This window comes from Bos taurus, chromosome 19 (assembly GCF_002263795.3).
Source record: "Bos taurus isolate L1 Dominette 01449 registration number 42190680 breed Hereford chromosome 19, ARS-UCD2.0, whole genome shotgun sequence".
In the NCBI taxonomy this organism is placed as follows: Eukaryota; Metazoa; Chordata; class Mammalia; order Artiodactyla; family Bovidae; genus Bos; species Bos taurus.
In genome coordinates this window covers 39,020,220-39,039,993 of record NC_037346.1, presented here as the reverse complement: position 1 = coordinate 39,039,993, position 19,774 = coordinate 39,020,220, and the positions used below count along the sequence as shown (strand labels likewise).

At 43.5% G+C, this 19,774-nt stretch overlaps 1 protein-coding gene across 5 annotated transcripts in view; it reads right to left on the bottom strand.

Annotated features, from left to right (window-relative positions):
• Positions 1-201: 201 nt before the first annotated feature.
• The window catches only part of SOCS7 (suppressor of cytokine signaling 7), a 28,810-nt gene continuing 9,237 nt past the window's right edge, over positions 202-19,774 (bottom strand). Inside the window, exons 3-10 of one of the 5 annotated variants that reach the window (XM_005220607.5) lie at positions 17,803-17,907; positions 17,222-17,323; positions 16,191-16,321; positions 15,552-15,720; positions 13,345-13,473; positions 4,477-4,612; positions 3,905-4,058; positions 202-462 (exon numbers count right to left, since the gene is read on the bottom strand). In XM_005220607.5, coding sequence (XP_005220664.3) covers positions 3,935-4,058; positions 4,477-4,612; positions 13,345-13,473; positions 15,552-15,720; positions 16,191-16,321; positions 17,222-17,323; positions 17,803-17,907 — 896 coding nt within the window. In that variant the 3' untranslated portion in view covers positions 202-462; positions 3,905-3,934. Of the gene's footprint in view, positions 463-3,904; positions 4,059-4,476; positions 4,613-13,344; positions 13,474-13,515; positions 13,625-15,551; positions 15,721-16,190; positions 16,322-17,221; positions 17,324-17,802; positions 17,908-19,774 lie in introns of those variants that run through there. The other 4 variants (XM_005220608.5, NM_001206013.1, XM_005220609.5 and 1 more) reach the window with 4 other exon arrangements.

Sequence of the window (19,774 nt, the reverse complement as noted above, 5' to 3'; positions counted from 1 at the left end):
CCCTTCTTCAAGGTCAATGTGAAGACTGGAATTCTGCCTTTGGGACCAGCTGAATGATCATCACTGGCAACCTGCTCTCCTCTCCTTCCCTCCCTAAGACCTGCTCACCCTCAGCACCACTTCCAATCCAATGGGCACAAACCCCAGTTGCCTTTAGGGTGAGTCTTCTGTACCGAGAAATGCAAATATACAAAACAAAACTTCTGAAAAAGGAACAGTGTTGAGACTTCTTCCGGTTTCCCGGGGAGTTCATCCAGCTCCAGGAGCACAGGGCTGGATGTGACATGGTGGAGCCCTGCTCAGAGTCCGCTGGTGTGCTTCATCCAAGCCCCAGGGTGGTGAGGGGAACCAGTCTCTTGCACAGAGGATCCCAATCCTTCCTACTCCCTCGTGTTTTCTTCACTCTCCTTTTCATGGTGGCTTCATTTGGTTCTTTAAAACTGGAGCTTGGCAACCAAATGCCTAGGTTAAAAAAGGGGAAAATTAGAGTGGCTCAATACAGTGGAATCAAAACGGAGTCACAGCCCAGCCTCTGGAGGTAGAGGAGCACAGCTCAAAGGGAGAATGGAGCCTGGAGAGCCCAGTGCTTCCACAAACACTGCAGGTGGCTGGGGATGCAGCGTGGCCTTTGTCATGGAGACCTGAGCAGCCTACAACCTGGTCACCAAAAAAGGTCCTAAAATGACAGATAAAGATGCCCCTCACACCGCTTCCCTTCTCTCTTTTCCTTTCCCCTTCATTTTCCATTCACTCTTCCCCTCTGCTTCTCCCCTAAGGCCCACTTGCTCTAGGGACCAAAAAAAGGAACCGGGTCCCTGGAGGAATCCCTGGCGAGTCAGGCTAGAAACAGCTGCAAGCCTGCGGCTTCTGGCCAGTGAAGAGGGCTGACATATCGTCACAAAGGCCGGTGTGGCATTAACCTTCCGATTCAAGAAGGGCACTGTGCCAGCTGTCACTCTGTCCCGTAACTCCAAGCGCCCTGGCAAGAAATTCTCCAGGAAACAGCATGCACAGACCAAGTGGCCACTAAGAACTCTGAAATTAAAACAAGTCTGACCAACGAGAAATCCTAATGGCCAAATTTCATAGCTTAAAAGGCCTTTCCCTTGGGAAGTGTTCCCAAGAGAACTTCCTTGTTTTTTCAAGAGGTCCTCAGAGCAAGCACAGCAGGGTGGTTTATTCTCTGCTACAAGCTACAACCCCAGTGTCACAGCAAAAAAGAGACCCCAGGAGTTCAGTGCAATCCTCTACTAATATATGACTGCCCCTCCACGCTCATGACCAATGGCCAGCCCCAGCCTATGCCTGATCATATCAGGGCTTTTGTACTTAGAGGATCTCTTGCCTAGAATGTCTGCTCCCAAGTCCTCTCACAGTTAACTCCTTGATATTCAAATCTCAGCTAAAATGCCACCTCCTCACAAGAGCCTTCCCTGATCATTCAAACTTGAGTATGAATGACATGTTACCACTAACCACTGAACTTCACCCAATTTAATTTCCCTCACAACATGCACAGTCAACTGAAACTAGCCTATTCCCTGACTCACTTGTTGCTATCCTCCCTAAAGAACTGCAGCTCCGTGAGAACAGGGCCTTTGACTATCTTGTTCAGCACTCTCTTCTCAATTCATACTGCCTACTTAATATATAGAGGTCTGCTGAATCAACAAATGGGGAACTCACTAACTCCTGCGGAAAACCATTCCATACTTGGATCTGTTCAAAAGGTTCTTCTAAAGATAAACTGAGGACTTCCCTGACAGTCCAGTGGTTAAGAATCCAAGCTTCTGCTGCTTGGGGCACAGGTTTAATCCCTGGTCAGGAAAGTTCTATATGCTGCGCAGTGCGACCAAAAACAAAATAAAGTAGAAATAAAGCTGGAGACTGAACTCTGTTTATAACTTACTCTGTGTTCCTGCCCTGCCCCCTGGAACCACACAGAATAAGTTTGATTACTCTTAGGAAAATCTATCAAACACTTCTTTTGGCCTCCAAGCCCCTCTCACCCTAAAACTTCTCTGGTCCATGATAATCATTTATTCCCTGCATTATGAAGTGTGGACAGTCCCCACCATCCCTAACCTTTCTCTGAATATACATGTGCTTGTGTAGGCTCCCCCTAAGGCACAGCACCTACAGAAGCAGTGCTCTAATTGAACAGTGCCAATTATTCCTCAACAGTGCAGATGAGTAGGTGGGTCCCCCTAGTTCCCTACCCTAATCATTGCAAAGCCACCAAACAGAGAAACCCTCCTAGACAAAAGAGCCCTTAAATGTTTTAGGAGACACTTCTGAGTGCACAAAACTTGCCAATACAGGCAAACCTCATTTAACTTGTTTTGTTGCGCTTTTACAAGTTGAAGGTTTGTGGGAACTCCACGTTGTCAGATGATGGTTAGCATTTTTTAGCAATAAAATATTTTTAAATTAAGGTATGTAGATTTTTTAGACATAATGCTAGTGCACACTTAACAGACCACAGTATAGTGTAGACAAAACTCTTTATATGCGTTGGGAAACCAAAAAAATCATGTGACTTGCTTTACTGTGATATTTGCTTTTTTCCAGTGGTCTGGAACAGAACCTGTGATACATCTCCCAGGTATGCCTGTAACTGAAGATCTGACACAGAAACTGCACATCCAGCCCAGGATCCTTTAAGTTAAAACTTAACTGCCTCCCGGAGTTACCATTTCTTGATCTCTCTTCATTCCTCTTCCCCTGGCTAGTCCTGGCTCACATGCTCTCCCCTCAAGAGCACAGGATCAGAGACATCCAGAGCCAAGAGGAGACACATAGCTGGGGTCATCTGAGCCATGGCCCCAAAACACCCACGGAACAAAAACACCAGTTGTCACTCTCTCCCATTATGAAGAGAGCTGAGAGGGTGGGAAGAGTTAAAGCCCCCTTTCCACTCTAAAGCTGTCCCACCTATGGGTTTTCCCCCTTTCTTCTGTATGGGGGATGGGATTAGAAACAGATGAGGTTAGAAGAATTCAGTGCTTAGAAAGGACACTCCCCACTGAGAGGGGGTAAGGGTAGTCTTTGACACCAGCAGTAGATCACTAGAACGTGAGATCTTACACGTAACCCTTACTACCAAAATCACCACTTTCTGGTAATTCTGTTCCCTACTTACCTCTACTTTCAATATTCACATTAATGTAATTTAAGAAGACTTTTTTTTTCGGCTGAGCTCCGAGGCATGTGGGGATCTTAGTTCCCCAACCAGGGATCGAACTGGAGCCCTCAGCACTGGAAGCATACAGTTCTAACCACTGGACCACCAGGGAATCCCCAAGACTAATTAGAATCTACCTGTACAAACCAGTATTCCAAGGTATTTTATGGGAAAACAAATAAATAAAACTCAGTATAGCAATGGGATACACTCTTAAATAAATGAATCCCTTAGTTAATTCATTTATTGTTTTCACCAATTTACTTTTCGGTGGCCCAGATGGAATTTTAAACAGAAGAGCAAGCTGTTTTTCCCTCATCCCCATATTCCAAGCCATGGGATAGTAGAACTCTCACTGAAGTGCATGCCTGTTGCAATTAAGGGCATTTTGTGTTCCCTTTGATGAAGTTTTCTTCCCCTTTGGTTTCCTGCTCTACATGTCATTTGTCCAACAGCTGCACTTCTATGTCCTCCTCTTTATATATATTCAGTGATTAGCATGCATGTTGCTTTGCAAATACTCAAGCCTTTCTTGTCTATTTGTTCTTCTCCCTGTTGGGGTATGTGCCCCCCTGGGACTCCGTGATCAGATGTGGCAACTCTCTGGACAGATGCCTGGATTGGGATATGTGCATGGGGTGGGAGGAAGGGGGCAAGGCCCAGTGCAGGATAACTGCCCAGGAAGAGACCAGGCTGGACAGTGAGGTGGAGTATGCATACCCTTGGTGGTGACCAGCAGGGGGCCCCTCGCTACGTGGAGGGTTCCAACACCTCTTGCTTCTGTTTGGAAATGAGCTGCGCTTCCTTTAGAGACAGGTATACCTCTTCCTGAGGATCATAGTAGTAGAACTTTCGGATATAAGAGATCAGAGGCCTACGAATAATACAAAAGAAGGGTACACACAAGTGTTATACAGAACTTAAAAAAGAAAGATCACCTTTATTCAACCCTCCCTTGTTTTCATTCCCTATATGGTTGAGACAACACCAAAGAGTCTCTGCCAACTTGAGAAAATTCCCACGTTCTCACTTATTATAGTTCTGTCTCCCTCACTCTTACCATCTCCACTCTACTCTTCACAGAGTCTGCACAAGGGAAAGTGACACACGCACACACCTTCCTCCTTCTTGGCTGTACTGTGACATTTCTAAGGTAGGTGCTAAGACGCAGGAGAAGTGAAAAATGAACGCCTGGGAGTTGCCAGGCTCTGCCTGTACACTCCACTTGCAGGCCTCACTGACACTTTAAGTAACCCTCCATTCCTGCTCCGGCTCTAAAGACCCCATCATACTTAGGCAGTGGGAGATCCGGGATGTGATCGATCCGGACGAGCTGTCGGATTCGGAATCGGCAAAGGTGCTGGAGGGATTTGACATTGCTGAATCGGGACACTGGATAGAGCAACTGGACTGGAGTTGGTGGCAGTCCTTCAAGAACAAAAACCGAGAGAAATATTCAGATGAGACAAGGCAGCTAACTATATATAATCTTCCTCATGAAGAGAATCCAGGGAAGGGAAATGGTGCTTCTTTACAGTTCACATATGTCTTCTGTACAAAAGCGCCCTTCCACAAAACTTGGTTTCCATAGTACTGCTACCATATTTCATACTCAGGGGAGCCTATCCTCTGGCAGGGGGCTTCCCCAGCCTGACTTCTAACAACTGAGAGTCTTGCTCTTCAAACAGTTCAGTGAAAAATGTCAAGCTAGAGACTCTGCTTGGAGCCAAGTGGCCAATCTCAGGCCCAAGGACAACAGTCAAAGGCATCCTTGTTGGGAATGGGAGATACTTGTGTAGCATCTAGAGTATCTTGGAAGGTGAGGACTCAAAAAGGCTGTTCAGAGGGGTCCCCACCAAATTCCAACTGAGAGACAGTAAGCAGAAGGCAGCAGCTAGGATCAAATTTTACAGGCCGGTCACACAGTCACTTACTTCAAGCCTGGACAATCAGGTTTAGCTACTTTTTACTCCCCGTCAATCCTCCACCCCCACCAACCACCCTTCTTACTTCTGAAAATTTAGGTTGGGTACAGGAACAGAAAAAAAGATGATAATACTTTTTCTTTTTTAGATAAACAGCTTCCAAATAATATTCATATTGGTTAACTATTTTTTTTAAAGGTTCACTTTAATTGTGTGTGCTCAGTTGTGTCTAACTCCTTGCAACCCCATGAACTGTACCCCACCAGGCTCCTCTGTCCATGGAATTTTCCAGGCAACAATACTAGAGTGGGTTGACCATTTCCTTCTCCAACGGATCTTCCCGACCCAGGAATCAAATGAGCATCTCTTGCGTCTCCTGCTTGGCAAGTGGATTCTTTACCACTGCGCCACCTGGGAAGCCCAGGATGTACCACCTGGGAAGCCTAGGATAATACTTTTAAAAGAAAAGCAACTACAGTAGCTTGGGCAAGCTGGAGTTGGTACTGTTCTGTGTACAAGTGCCTGCTGACTAAGGCCAGTCAAGCCCAATGGAAGCCCCACACTCATGTTTCATCACAGTATCAGCAGGCTCCATGCTGGGAAATTCCAGCCCCCGGGGGTCAATGCCACAGAATGGAGACACCCACAATGGCAGGGACATTGAAACACGTTCAAGAGAATAAAGAATACTCTTGTTTCAATAAACAAAGGACTATGGAAGGTAAGCAAACTGCTCTCAGAAAGAATCTGAGTTGCAAAACCTTTGAAAGAATTCTTTTCTCAACCATTGTTGAATCAAATCAAACTCTGTAGACACAACTTGTTGGAAAATAAAATATTTTGGGAGTTTAATTTCAAACAGTTTTAAAATTTTGTTTGAAGCCATGAGAAGAAAAAATTAAAGCTTGCAGATTGTCTCCCAAAGCCTTTTCATGGTTGTTAATAACAGACTTTCTAAAAAAATTGAAATACATTTCATGCTATATAAGTAAGCTTATCTTAAAATCATTTACCTCAGTCTTCAAAGCTGTGCTCCCAACACATACCACTATTACCCCCCACTGCACAATGAAGAAACTGAGGCCTACTGAGCTTAGAGAATTTGCTCACAGCACAGAACCAACAGAGCTGGCCTTCCCTGAGCACTTGCTCTGTCTGAGGAAGAGTTTAGCCCAGGGAACCTCAAAGGAGGGCTCTCCAGGAGTCTTCCAGAGCATCTGCCCGTGTGACTGTCTTAACGGGGGGTGCTGTCAAGACAGTCACAGCTTCTTGATTCAGGACCAGTCTCTCTTAGTCCTTGACTTCTCACCCCTATCTCTTTAAATCTAACGCTTATATTTTTAAAGCACTGTAACCCTCACCCTCAGGGGCTGGTTCCCCGGGGGGTCGAAACAAGGACTTTCTGCATGTAAAACTGACCTGCTAACCACTACACGATGGAAACACAAGCTCAGATCACGAGCTCCTTATTTCAAAATTCAGGCTTAAATTGAAGAAAGTAGGGAAAATCACTAGGCCACTCAGGTATGATCTAAATCAAATCCCTTTTAATTATACGGTGGAGATGACGAATAGACTCAAGGAATTAGATCTGGTAGAGTGCCTGAAGCACTATAGAAGGAAGTTCGTAACACGGTATAGAACGCAGTGACCAAAACTATCCAAAAGAAATGCAACAAGGCAAAGTGGTTGTCTGAGGAGGCTTTACAAATAGCTGAGGAAAGAAGAAACGGAAAAGGCAAGGGAGAAAGGGAAAGATACACCCAGCTGAATGCAGAGTTCCAGAGAATAGCAAGGAGAGGTAAGAAGCCTTTCTCAAATGAATAAGCAAAGAAACAGGAAAACAACAGAATGAGGAAGACTAGAGATCTCTCCAAAACAACTGGAGCTATCAACGGAACATTTCATGCAAGGATGAGCATGATAAGGGACAGGAACAGTAAGGACCCAACAGAAGCAGAAAAGATTAAAAAGAGGTGGCAAGAATACACAGAAGAACTATACAAAAAAGATCTTAATGACTCAGATAACCACAATAGTGTGGTCACTCCACCTAGAGCCAGACATCCTGGAGTGTGAAGTCAAGTGGGCTTTAGGAAGTGTTTCTATGAACAAAGATAGTGGAGGTGATGGAATTCCAGCTGAGCTATTTAAAATCCTAGAAGATGATGCTCTTCAAGTCCTGCCCTCAGTATGCCAGCAAATATAGAAAACTCAGCAGTGGCCACAGGACTGGAAAAGGTCAGTTTTCATTCCAATCTCAAAGAAACGCAATGCCAAAGAATGCTCAAACTATCAAACAACAGTGTTCATTTCATATGCTAGCAAGGCTATGCTCAAAATCCTTCAAGCCATGCTTCAGCAGTATGTGAACCAAGAATTTCCTGATGTACAAGCTGGGTTTACGAAAAGGCAAAGGAACCAGAGATCAAATTGTCAACATTTGTTGGATCATGGAGAAAGCAAGAGAATTCCAGAAAAATATGTAGTTCTGCTTCATTGACTATGCTAATGCATTGACTGTGTGTATCACAAAAAAATATGGAAAATTCTTAGAGATGGGAATACCAGACCACATTATCTGTCTCCTAAGAAACCTGTTTGCAGGTCAAGAAGCAACAGGTAGGACTGGACAAGGAACAACTGATTGGTTCAAAATTGGGAAAGGAGTATGACAAGAGTGTATACTATCACCCTGCTTATTAACTTCTATGCAGAGTACATCATGAGAAATGCCGGGCTGGATGAATCACAAGCTGGAATCAAGATTCCAGGAGAAATATAAAAAACTTCAGATATGCAGATGATACCACTCTAATGGTAGAAAGTAAAGAAGAACTAAAGAGTCTCTTCTACTGCTACTGCTAAGTTGCTTCAGTCATGTCCGACTCTGTGTGACCCCACAGACGGCAGCCCACGAGGCTCCCCCGTCCCTGGGATTCTCCAGGCAAGAGCACTGGAGTGGGTTGCCATTTCCTTCTCCAATGCATGAACGTAATAAGTGAAAGTGAAGTCGCTCAGTCGTGTCCGACTCTTCGATACCCCATGGACTGCAGCCTACCAGGCTCCTCTGTCCCTGGGATTTTCCAGGCAAGAGTACTGGAGTGGGGTTCCATCACCTTCTCCGAAAGAGCCTCTTGATGAGGGTCAAAAAAGGAGAGTGAAAAAGCTGGCTTAAAACTCAGCATTAGAACAACTAGGTTCAGGGTATCCAGTCCCATCACGTCATGGCAAATAAAAGGGGAGAAAGTGAAAGCAGCGGCAGACTTTATTTTCCTCGGCTCCAAAATCACTGTGGATGGTGACTGCAGCCATGAAATTAAAAGAAATTTGCTCCTTGGTAGAAAAGCTATAACAAACCTAGGCAGTCTATTCAAAAGCAGAGACATCACTTTAACAACAAAGGTCCATATATACTTAAAGCTATGGTTTTTCCAGTAGTCACGTATGAATGTGAGAGTTGGACCATAAAGAAGGCTGAGTGCTGAAGAACTGATGCTTTCAATTTGCGGTGTTGGAGAAGACTCTTGAGAGTCCCTTAGATACCAAGGAGATCAAACCAGTCAATCCTAAAGGAAATCAACACTGAATATTCATTGGAAGGACTCATGCTGAAGCTGAAGCTCCAATACTCCGGCCACCTGATGCGAAGAGATGACTCAATGGAAAAGACCCTGATGCTGGGAAAGATTGAAGGCAGGAGGAGAAGGGGATGACAGAGGATGAGATGGTTACATCATATCAGCAATTCAACGGACGTGAATTTGAGCAAATGACAGGAGATTAGTGAAGGACAGAGGAGCCTGGTGTGCCGTAGTTCATGGGGCCCCAAAGAGTTGGACATGACTTAGCGACTGAACAACAACAAAAGCCCTCATCCACCCACATACACCACTGGTTGGCCCTCTCCTCATATACCATTAAAAAAAAATTCACACATGGATTTCTCTCCTGAATATATTTAAACTCAAGTGGTTTTAAAATGATTCTGGGTTCAAATGCCTCTTTGAATTTTACCTTTTCACTCATATGCTTTAAATATAGTCTTTAGTAAATTACACTATGATGAACAGAAAGCTTTTAGAAGGTTGGGGTAATACTGCTAAATTCAACATGACGTTTCAGAGACAAAAGTAATTTATGTACCTAATTATTTATTCCCAAAGACAGTACTATAGGACTTGCACTTAAAGAGGTCAGGATAATAGTAGCATACAATTATCTGACTGTTTGCTTACTTAAATTTTAATGACCACATATACTTGCCTATTTAATTGTGTTATTTTTAGACTTAGGTTCACAAACAGCAATTTGAAACCTGTTAATTCTCTGATATTCCCTAGTGTCAACTTGACTGTTCACTGTTTGCCCCCAAACACAGCAAACCATTGGAGCTCTGATATCCAAAGCATGTTCACAGAAGAGGTCAGAAATGGAGATAAGTCCAACATAAGACACCAGTGCAGCTGAAAGGGAAAAGCAAGATACAACAGTGGTCATGAAGAACTTTCCTCTGTCCTCATGCCAGGATGCCATGCACAAATCCAATTTTCAGCCACTTTGCTCTTTTCTCTTTCCCCTAAAAGGACCAGGGTTAGGCATGAGGGCTTCCCAGGTGGCTCAAGTTGTAAAGAAACCAGCTGCCAATGCAGGAGATGTAAGAGGTATGGGTTTGATCCCTGGGTTTGGAAGAACCACTGGAGGAGGGCATGGCAACCCAGTCCAGTATTCTTGCCTGAAAAACCCCACTGACAGAGGAGGCTCATGGGCTACAGTTCATGGGGTTGCAGAGTCAGATACAACTAAAGCGACTTAGCATGCATGCACACAGGCATGATGAATCTCTTTCAGAAAAAAAGTAAATAGAATGTCTTTCCAGTCTTGAGCACCCAAACACCCAGGTCTTTCTCCCACAACAAACTATTCCCTGAAGACCAGAAACTATTCCCTGAAGACCAACCCCAAATGTCTGTTAACAGGACTGAATTGAGAAATCTGAGCTACAAGGAAAATATATCACTGAACAATTAAGTATAGTCTTAATGATGGTGCAAAAGAGGAAGCAATTGATTTCCTTAGAGTGTCTGACTCAAAGTGTGATTAAAAAAACAAAAAATATTTTCTCTTCAGGCACTTCAGAGATGATGGAGATTCTTCCAACTAAGAAGAACACATTCAAGTTGAGTTTGGCTCTCACAGCATCAGAAGTTTTGTGCTAATCCAATCACATTCTCTTTTGGAGACTGCTGCTTGGTGTTAGGTGTCTAGCTTACTACTGTGAATTGGACCAGACTGAGATGTAATCGGCAACCTCAGATTTATCATGATCATGCTCCAACACTGTCATGAGAAGAGATAAGAGACAAACCAAGCTCAGGGGCCATTCTTTTGACCAATGATCCCTCCCCCAATTGCTAGTTATTCTACTTATTAAATTCTTTCTGTTCCTCACTTGGTGCCATCTAGAACTTTCATTAGGCCTGGCTTTATAATCCCTATAATCCCTGGCCTCCTTTTGCACGAGGCTGGATATGCTGCTAGTACATTCAGCTCTAGATTTGAGCCAGAAAAACCTGACTCTGCATCTTGACTCTGTAATTCACTGTGCATCGGTTTCTTAATCTGTATTTTTAAAAAGATAAAAAAGGAGGGAGAGACTGTATCATTCCTTCAAGGGATCTCATAAGGGTTAAATGAAACAGTATGAGCCCCTTGTAGGCAGTTACCAGCAACCTAAAGTCTAAACAAAAGGGCTCCTTTTACCATCCCCTGAGTTATAATCCCTGGTATAAACTGACAGAGCTCAACCTAAATCTAATGACTACCACCTCCTCACGGGAATCCTCTCCCCTAATAAAGTCAGCCTTACAGAATGCCTAGACCACTGATAAGCAAAGGGAGGCAGCAAACAATGGTAAAGGAGAACGCTGACCTGGTCTTCTTGGTCCCAATCTTCCAAAGAGAAGTCACTTATGGTCTAGGGGCAAATACTAATTTGCTTTCCCTTCTCAATTTGATTACAATTTTAAGTGCAAATAGATATCCTACTTGTATCCTAGAAAGACACTCTCCACTCTCCACTGTGTTTATCCACAGATAAACACAATTCTGACTTCTTTATGTCCTCCCTTTATGCCAGGAAACTCAATCTGCAACTTGCTTACTGCTATTTTTTTTCCCATAGCAGAAGGTGGGAAGTAAAGCACAGGAGTTGGAGTCAGCTGGGCATTGGTTTGAATCCTGGCTTCAGCACTAATTAGCTGGGTAACCTTTAGAGTAAGTGGCTTCACTTTTGAGACACCCTTAGTTTCTTCATTGACAAAATTTAAAAAAAAAAACAAACTTTTTTTTTCAAGAGACCAATCTATTAGCTAACTTTGAGGCTGTTGCAAGAAATTAAGAGATATTTAATAAAGATCCTGACAAAATACCTGGCACATGGTAGGCAGGCACATAACAAATTGCAGCAACCCCTGCAGGTACTGACCTTCAGCAGTGTTAAAAATCTTACTTAAAATTTCTGCAGACAAGGCACATTTGTGGAATGAAATGAGCTATACCTGAGGAGTCTAAGATTCCATGAAGTCTCTCGATACTCTACAAGTGATACATGCTCCAGACTCCAGAATCCTCTGAGAGGATCCACCCACAAACAGAGATGACTACCCACCCTGTTCCTGTCAATCGCCACCAGGCTTTATATAGACTTTAACATGGGCTCTTGCCTTCTCTTCCTACCTGACCCCTTTTTGAAGCTAAGAGCTCTCTGAGGGTAGTGTACGTGCTCAGTCGCATACGACTCTTGCGACCCCAAGGGCCGTAGCCTGCCAGGCTCCTCTGTCCATGGGATTTTCTCAGCAAGAATACTAGAGCGGGTTGCCATTTCCTCTTCTAGGGGATCTTCTTAACCCAGGAATCAAACCTGTGTCTCCTACATTGGCAGGGGGATTCTTTACCACTGAGCCACCTGGGAATCCCTGAGGTGGAGAAGTAGCTTATTTTTGATACTGAGTTTATTTGATACTGTTTATTAAATAAACACCCCCCAAAAGCCACAAACTCTAAAAATGGCTAGGCAGAATCAGTTCCTATAAGAAAGGATTCTAACTTTTTCCATTTAACCAAGTCAACTGCATGAGACCCAACTGTGCTGACAGCACTGATGCAAGTAGTTAATGAAGTGAGAATTAATACAGTTCACACCCTGTCATGCCTTACTGAAATCACCAAGATTATAAAACACATTCCTGTAACCTGGCTCAACTGATGTTCCTGATATCATCAGATGTTACTGATGTTCCGCCGGAGGCGTCCCTATAACTTCTTTTTAGAGCAATTTCTTGACACCTAGTTTAAGATTCTTAATTTGATTCAGTGGGAAAGCACGATGTTCTCATTTTAAGTTCTGTTTCTATCTTACAAATTCCTCATTTTACTTTTTTCCAACATTATAAAAGCAGATTCCTCCAAACCATCCCTTCGCCCCAGCCTTCAACAGAGATGATATAGATACCCCCTATTTAGTGGGCAGGATAGGTACTGCCAGTGCTCCCAAACTGAGACTAGTCTCTGAATTCAATACTGGCAGGGATACAGGACACAACAAAGTACTCTAACAAAAATTTCAGTACAAATGCACAGAATCCAGGGCAGACTGCTATTAAATTCAGCCTCCTTGACACTCCCATTTCTAGTGAAGACTCTTTTACTTTCCCAGTTTCCCATGAAAATGACCCGAGAGCTCTCTATTTCACATGTAAATGTGAGATGTCTGGATCAGGAACAAGGAAAGACCTCTGAAAGTTAAACGTGAATACATGACACCCAGACATCAGAGGCAGGATCAGTTTTCTCATTCACGTGATCAGAGAAGCAAAGATTCCTTCTCAATATGTGTGTTAGTGTCCAACTCTTTGTGACCCCACAGACTATAGCCCACCAGGCTCCTGGCGGATTAACGTATAAGGACAGGATATTACCCACTAGGCTCGAGGAAGAGTGGATGCTACAAGAGCCAGGAAAAAAAGCTTTAAGTGTTTCTGGTTTGGGGGTTTTTTGGGTGAGTGGGTGCAGGAGTGGAGGTAGAGATCCTGCACGATCATACTCAAGTAAGTTAAATAATTAATATAAAGCTTTGAATAACTGTGGGAGAAGAGGGAGGGGAGAGGTGAGGAGTGGATATTATGCTTGATCATACCCAAGTAAGTTAAATAATTAATGTAACGATAGCCTTACCTGGAACCCTGGATCTCAAGAAATAGAGAAACTTCCCATTCTTGGAGTGCATGATGGCCCTCTTAATGAACTCCACCACTGATTGACAGCGATCCTCAAACTTGGGATGACACCACAGGCTGAAGGTTCCTGCCATGGAAAGTTGAGGAGAGGTAAAAATGCAAAACTTACTTTAGGAAGACTTGAGAAGCTGGCTCGAACATTTTAATGATTTTCCCTCCTGGAAAGGTAGCTTGTGGTCAAGCTGAGTCAGAGGTCCCTGTTCCTGCTTGTTCTACAACTAATGGAAAGAAAGATGTTGCTTTTAATAATACATAAATTAGGTCTTACAATGTTTCTGTTAAACAATAATAAATTTGAGTCAGAAAAAGATATAAAAAGATTTTGTTGAGTATGAACATTAATCTTTAAACCACAGACCATAAAGAAAAGCCAGCTATGCTAAAGTGAGTTTAAATGACATTCCTCAAGAAGATTTAAATCTTCAAGTATGCATAGAATAGGAAAGACAAGAACAGCAGTTTTGTGGATCTCACTCATTCATGTATATGTTAAGCATAAAAATCAAATTCTAAGTCTTTTCCTTCTGTAACTTCTAAAATCCCACACCCCAACATGTTACAAAGATCCCACCCCAAACTTTAGAATCCCAAAGGCAAAAAGCAATCTGAACTCCCATAGCTTAAAAAAAAAACAACAAAAAAACTTCAGCAACTAAAGCACTAAATCCAAGAGAGTCACAAAAGGGATACTAATCACTCAAGAGAACTGCAGATTTGAGAACCTTGGCTACTCTTTCGGGATCACTTAAAAAGATGAAGACAAATGTTCCAGTGCAAACTGGCAGCTGAAAGGCCCAGGGCTTCTATGAAAAGTTCCATTTATTCAAGGCAGAAAAGTTCCTTTGAACAAAAAGTAACTGGAGAACCATTTGAAAATACTCTGGGATAGGCATCTCGCCTATCGGGAACCTAGAGGTCAAGCATTTATTCATCATTTCCATGGCCTAGTCATTTATAATTTCAATAGGTTTATAAAAGCACTTCACTCTGAAATGCTATGTTTTGCGTTTTGTTTTGTTTATTCGACTTTTGCTTTTAGGAACAGCAGGAAAACAAGTAGCAGTCTACCCCACAGTTCTCTAATTTTCTCAAGTCTTTGGACTGAAGTTCCTTTCTCTTCATGCATCTTGAAAGCAGAGGTGGGGGCAGAGGAAACCATGGACAAAGCTATGCTGACCTAAACAGCTACTTCTTGCCTAACAAGAGAAGCAAACCAAATTAATTCAGCAGAACGCGGCTGACAGCAGGAAAGATACAGTGGTGCCTGAGAAGAGCATGAAAGAGCCCCTTACATGAAATGCAGTATCTCATACAGTTCATTTAAGATTGATCACATGTGGGAAGAGCAAGAAGAATCGGAGGGGCAAGTCCATAAAACTCCCCAGAGTTCTCCACATTTTTAAAATTTGTAGCATATTGCAGGTATTTTGACAAAGTATGTGTTAGCCAGCCCCGCCACCAATAACCATTACAAGTTCGTGGCCCAAATCAAATACCAAATGTCCTGATGCAAAGTCCATCCAGACAGCAGTACTGAACAAGTCAGCTTCTCGACATGACTGGAATATTAAGCACAACCTGACCACAGAGGAAGACAGACGGTATGTTGATTCCACAAATTCTCATAGAGTTTTGATGACTATTTCCTACAAGACTACAAAGCTGACCAGAAAAAGACATAATTATCATTGATGTGACTGCCGTGCAAAGAAATTCAGAACAGAACAGTCACAGGATCAACAAATTCTCCTCTTTATATACATGACTAATATCTCTAGATGGTAAGTTTAATCATGAACCAAAGCTTGGGAGAATTTGTCTCATGGTCCTAGGTTATTTCTTCCTGCTACGAAGAGAGTTTTACTGGCTTTATTCTGTTCTTCAATAGTCTTCTTCAGACTCTATTTAAGAGACAAGATGCTGAGAAAACTTTTAAATGGAACATGTATGTTCCTCACCATCCCCACCAATATTTCTCGTGATCGAAATCAGTGCCCATATATCAATATTCAGTTGAGTCCCTGAGATTTTCCTACCTACTCACAGTTCCATTTCCGTGAATCCTTCCAATGAGAAAGTCAGATAGCAAAGGTAGAAAAAGCCAAAGGGGAAAGAAGGTTTCCTTCAAATGCCAGCACCTCTCACCTCTGTAGTGCTCCATTCTGGTGTGGTGAGTGATACCCTGTGATCGGAAACTGAGGCTCAGGATATAACGAGGATCGGAGCTGTCTCGTACCAGAAAAGAACCATCAGGCTTGCCTTTCAGCTTCATCTCTGCATCTTCCCAATTCATCGGCCCCCAATACCAACCACACTATCAAAGAAGTGGCAAGGTGTTAGAACACAGAAACATCAAAGTTTTCAGCACAATTACTCTGACCACAAGAACCCCCCATTTCCAAAACACTGCAGTAGGTAGAAGCTGGTAGGAGTGCCTCAACCATTAGCAATCAATATCAGGTTCATCACATTTTCAGGCCTTCAAAGTAACAGAAAAACTTTACAGTTCCATTACCAAAGCCCTACAAAGAAGAGATGAGGGACCTAGGTCAGCTTAGACTATGTAAATATTTCTCCATAACTTTTCTCACCAGGTTCAGATGTTTTTTTCAGATTCAATTTTACAACATCTCATAGAACTAATGATAGCAACATATTGTTTTGTCACTGTAAATACAGAAGCAAAAAAACTACTCTTCCTCTAAAAAGAATAAAAGGGGAGCCTGGCTTAGAATTAGGAGAATGTGAGAGGAGGCAAGCTGCCAGTCCTCAGGTACCACCTACCTTCTCCAGCTCTCGAAGGCTAGCCGCAAAGCTGCTCGAGTCAGGCCGGTAGAGGGGACACTGGAGGTGCTGCGGGGGCTGGCTGTGCAGAGATTCGGCTGCTCGGATGGGAGCGATCCGGGGAAATGCATCTGCAGGGCAAGAGCGCAGTGGTCACATGTTGCTCCTTATCATTCCCAACCTCAAGTAGACCCTCCCTCCCCCCAAAACAGAGATGCTAACTGAAGACGGGCAAGGCATTAGAAGCTAAGCTGGAAAGGGTGGAAGCCAAAGCAGTGCGGAAGAGCTGGATGGGCTGGGACACAAAGCTGTGTGGGCTCGTGTAAGCTGTGAAGGGTGGGTGGGGGCGTTTAGCCCCAGGAAAGGGGGAGGCAGCAGCTCACTAACCTGACTAAGGCGACTACTTCAGGGCCTGCACCAGCCTAGAGCGATTCCAACTTCTCCCACCTCGAGGTGAAGTGCCGGTAAGGCAGCCTTGGAAATAGTGACTCTCTTAACTTGCCCAGGAAGAGCAACGATTTTGCCAAGCAAGTAGATTTTGTCAGGCAAGTAGAAAAGAATGCTGATTTCATTCATTTTATTCCTTGGGCACTGGGGGCTGGTCAAGCAGGTATGGGCTACTGAATGCTTGGTACTTATTTACAAGGCTGCAGTAAATGCTAAAAGCTTAGAAAGATCACAGAACTTTGAAAACCAGCAACATATTAAACCTCCTCACTCTACTGAAATTAAGGCAGTTTCCTAAGTGATATTGACTCGAGGATTGCAAACAAGTTTCAGTAGCAAAGAGACAAAAAAAATCCAACAGTCTTTTATCTCTACCAAAACTCAGATTTGCCTCCATAAAGAAAACAGGCTAAAATAACCAGTGCTTGGCCTCATTTCCAAGGAATTCTGGTCCAGCCAAGGGGATATGATTTAAGCTTTCTCCTAAGTTCTTTTATTTCCATAAATAGATCTCTCCCATCCTTCAAAAGTGTTTCACTTTGTTCTCCCCACTCTTGCAAGTCTTGCCTCTAAGCTAAGCTAACCTGGGGCATGGGGTGGAGGAGGCGGAGGTAAGGGGAAAGACTGCAGGGAAGACCCCATCGGAGCCACAAGGACAGATGTAGGCAGCGTCCCACTGATATCATCTAGAAGAGAGAACAAAAGCAAGAGGTTCAGAAATACGGGCACAGAATGAGCACAGGGAAGGCAGAGGAGAGGGAAGAGGATCATCAGGCTGCCCTCAGGGGCAAAATGGCCTGAGCTTCACCCTGTCTTTTTTGCACAGAGGGCCACAATCATCTTAATCTGGTTTCCTTTGCTTGAAAGTAGGAAAGTAAGGATATCCCCAAAGCTGCCCACTGGCAGTAGATTCAGAACAAGATAAATACTCTTTATAAATAAATAAAGATTGAAATAATATATGGACAGTAGATGTTACAGCATGCAGGTAAGATACCCACTTAACCACTTTGGAAATGAGAGGGGTGCTGAGAATGGGACAAGAAATATAATAACTGGGTCATCATTAGAAACCCAGGAGTCTGTTTGGTTCCTGGCAAAGAACAACAGGTCGACAGAGCTCACCCTCCCACAGGGCAAGAAGGAAGAGGGGAGGAAACTATACCTAGGAGGCTGAGGCTTCTTCTTGGAGGAGGAGGGGGAGTTGGAGGGTGTGGAGAGGTCAGGCCCCGCTGAGAGATGTCCACGTCCACAAGAGACACTGTTTCACCTGAGGGATTCACGGAGCAAGCGTGTTACAGCAGCACCTGGCCCAAAGCCACGGCCAGGAAGCAAAGGGAGGCAGAGAGCAAGCAAGGGACGCCAGAGGTCCATGGCTCTCAGAAAGTTCAAAATCTAATGCTCCCACGGCTGGAATCCCCCTAGTCCAGACACCTGAGAAGTCAATTTTAAATTCCATTATTCCTTTACTCTGTTACAGATCAAGGATCTTTAAGACAAAATCATGGGATTGACAGTGGAAAAGCCAACTAATGCTGGCTCTGCCACTGAGGATACAACCTTGAACAAGAAGTCTTCTTTATTCAAATGGAACCCACATCATTTATTTTTACAGATTTGTGTATCAACTTTTGCCTCGGGGAGCAAGGCTAGCAACTTTTTACAAGCCCAAATGGACACGGACAGCAAGCACTATTAAAATATAAGAACTGTTAAGCTGAATCCAGATAAAGGTCCCAATGTTAGCCCCAACTTCTTCCTAAATGGGGTTTTCCACATAGAGATTTTCCAGAATAGTCACTCCTAAGAGGCCCAACCATGTCAGATATCAACTAATTCCTAACACTTGAGGCTACAAAGGCTGAGAAGTACATTTACAACCCTGATAATTAATTACTTCCACAGTCAGGCAAAAGTCAGGTAAGCTTAGAGGAAGCTTCTCAGTAGGAACTGGGGCAGAGGGAGGTACACATGGTTTGTCTTACTTTTCAGCATGTTATGCAGTTCTGTTCTCTACCACATTCACTCCTTCTTGCCACCCAGCACAGCTACCCTCTCTCCTCATGAATCACCAGAGAATGAAGGCTATTTTATCAACCTTCTGTTGAAGGTCGCAAAGAGTCAGTTTGTTTTGGTAGATCTTATCCACAAGTCAGAATTTGGGATTTCTCTAATTTGGCCCTTAGGGTGTTATTTCCAACACCTTTTTCTTTTGTAGGAAGCTGAATTAGCCCCTAGCTAGAATCTTAATGTTTCCCAGTTAAGAAAATGAGGTAACAAATATCTCTAAAAGACCAGAAACTGGACATTCAGAATCTAATACAGTTTGTGGTGTTTTTTTTTTTTTTTCCTCCAACAAAGGTCTTGAACACTAAGATAAGCAGAAAAGCTCTTCCAAAAGTCATCAGTGGAACTTCTAGGAATTCATCACACAGCTTAATTACTGAGGGCCTAGCTGCCCAGGGCTTCCCCTGTGGCTCAGCTGGTAAAGAATCTGCCTGCAATGTGGGACACTTGGGTTCCATCCCTGGGTAGGGAAGATCCCCTGGAGAAAGGAAAGGTTACCCACTCCAGTATTCTGGCCTAAAGAATTCCATGGACAGTCCATGAGGTCTCAAAGAGTCAGACAGGAATGAGCGACTTTTACTTTCACTTTAGCTGCCCAGAGCAATGCAATGAGCCCAGGTTTCCGGAAGGGTCAGAGAGGTCTAGCTTGTAGGTAGTATAGCACTTAAAGGAAATAATTCAAGACAGCTAAGGTTCTTTGGAATAAGAACATGGGACCTGAAACTACAAATGTGGGTTTCATTACTTTAAAAGGGAAACAACTACTAACTAGAAAGACATTCTGCTACAGGGTAAGATCCTTTAATTCCTTGCTTGGGCTAAGAACAGAGGTCCTCCTTCTCCACCGGTGCCTATTACAGGCACCAAACTCACCTGTTCTGACAGTTCACAGCAGTCTACTCAGTAATGGGGGTTCCACTAGACTGTTGAACATTTTCCTGAAAATGTCCAGTCCCAGATCATAATTCTTGTAATCATCTTTTTCAAGGGACACAATATCCAACAGAGTTTGAAACTAGGATTCAGGTTAAAGGACTCTCAGCCACACCCAGTGAGGAGCACTCAGTTTC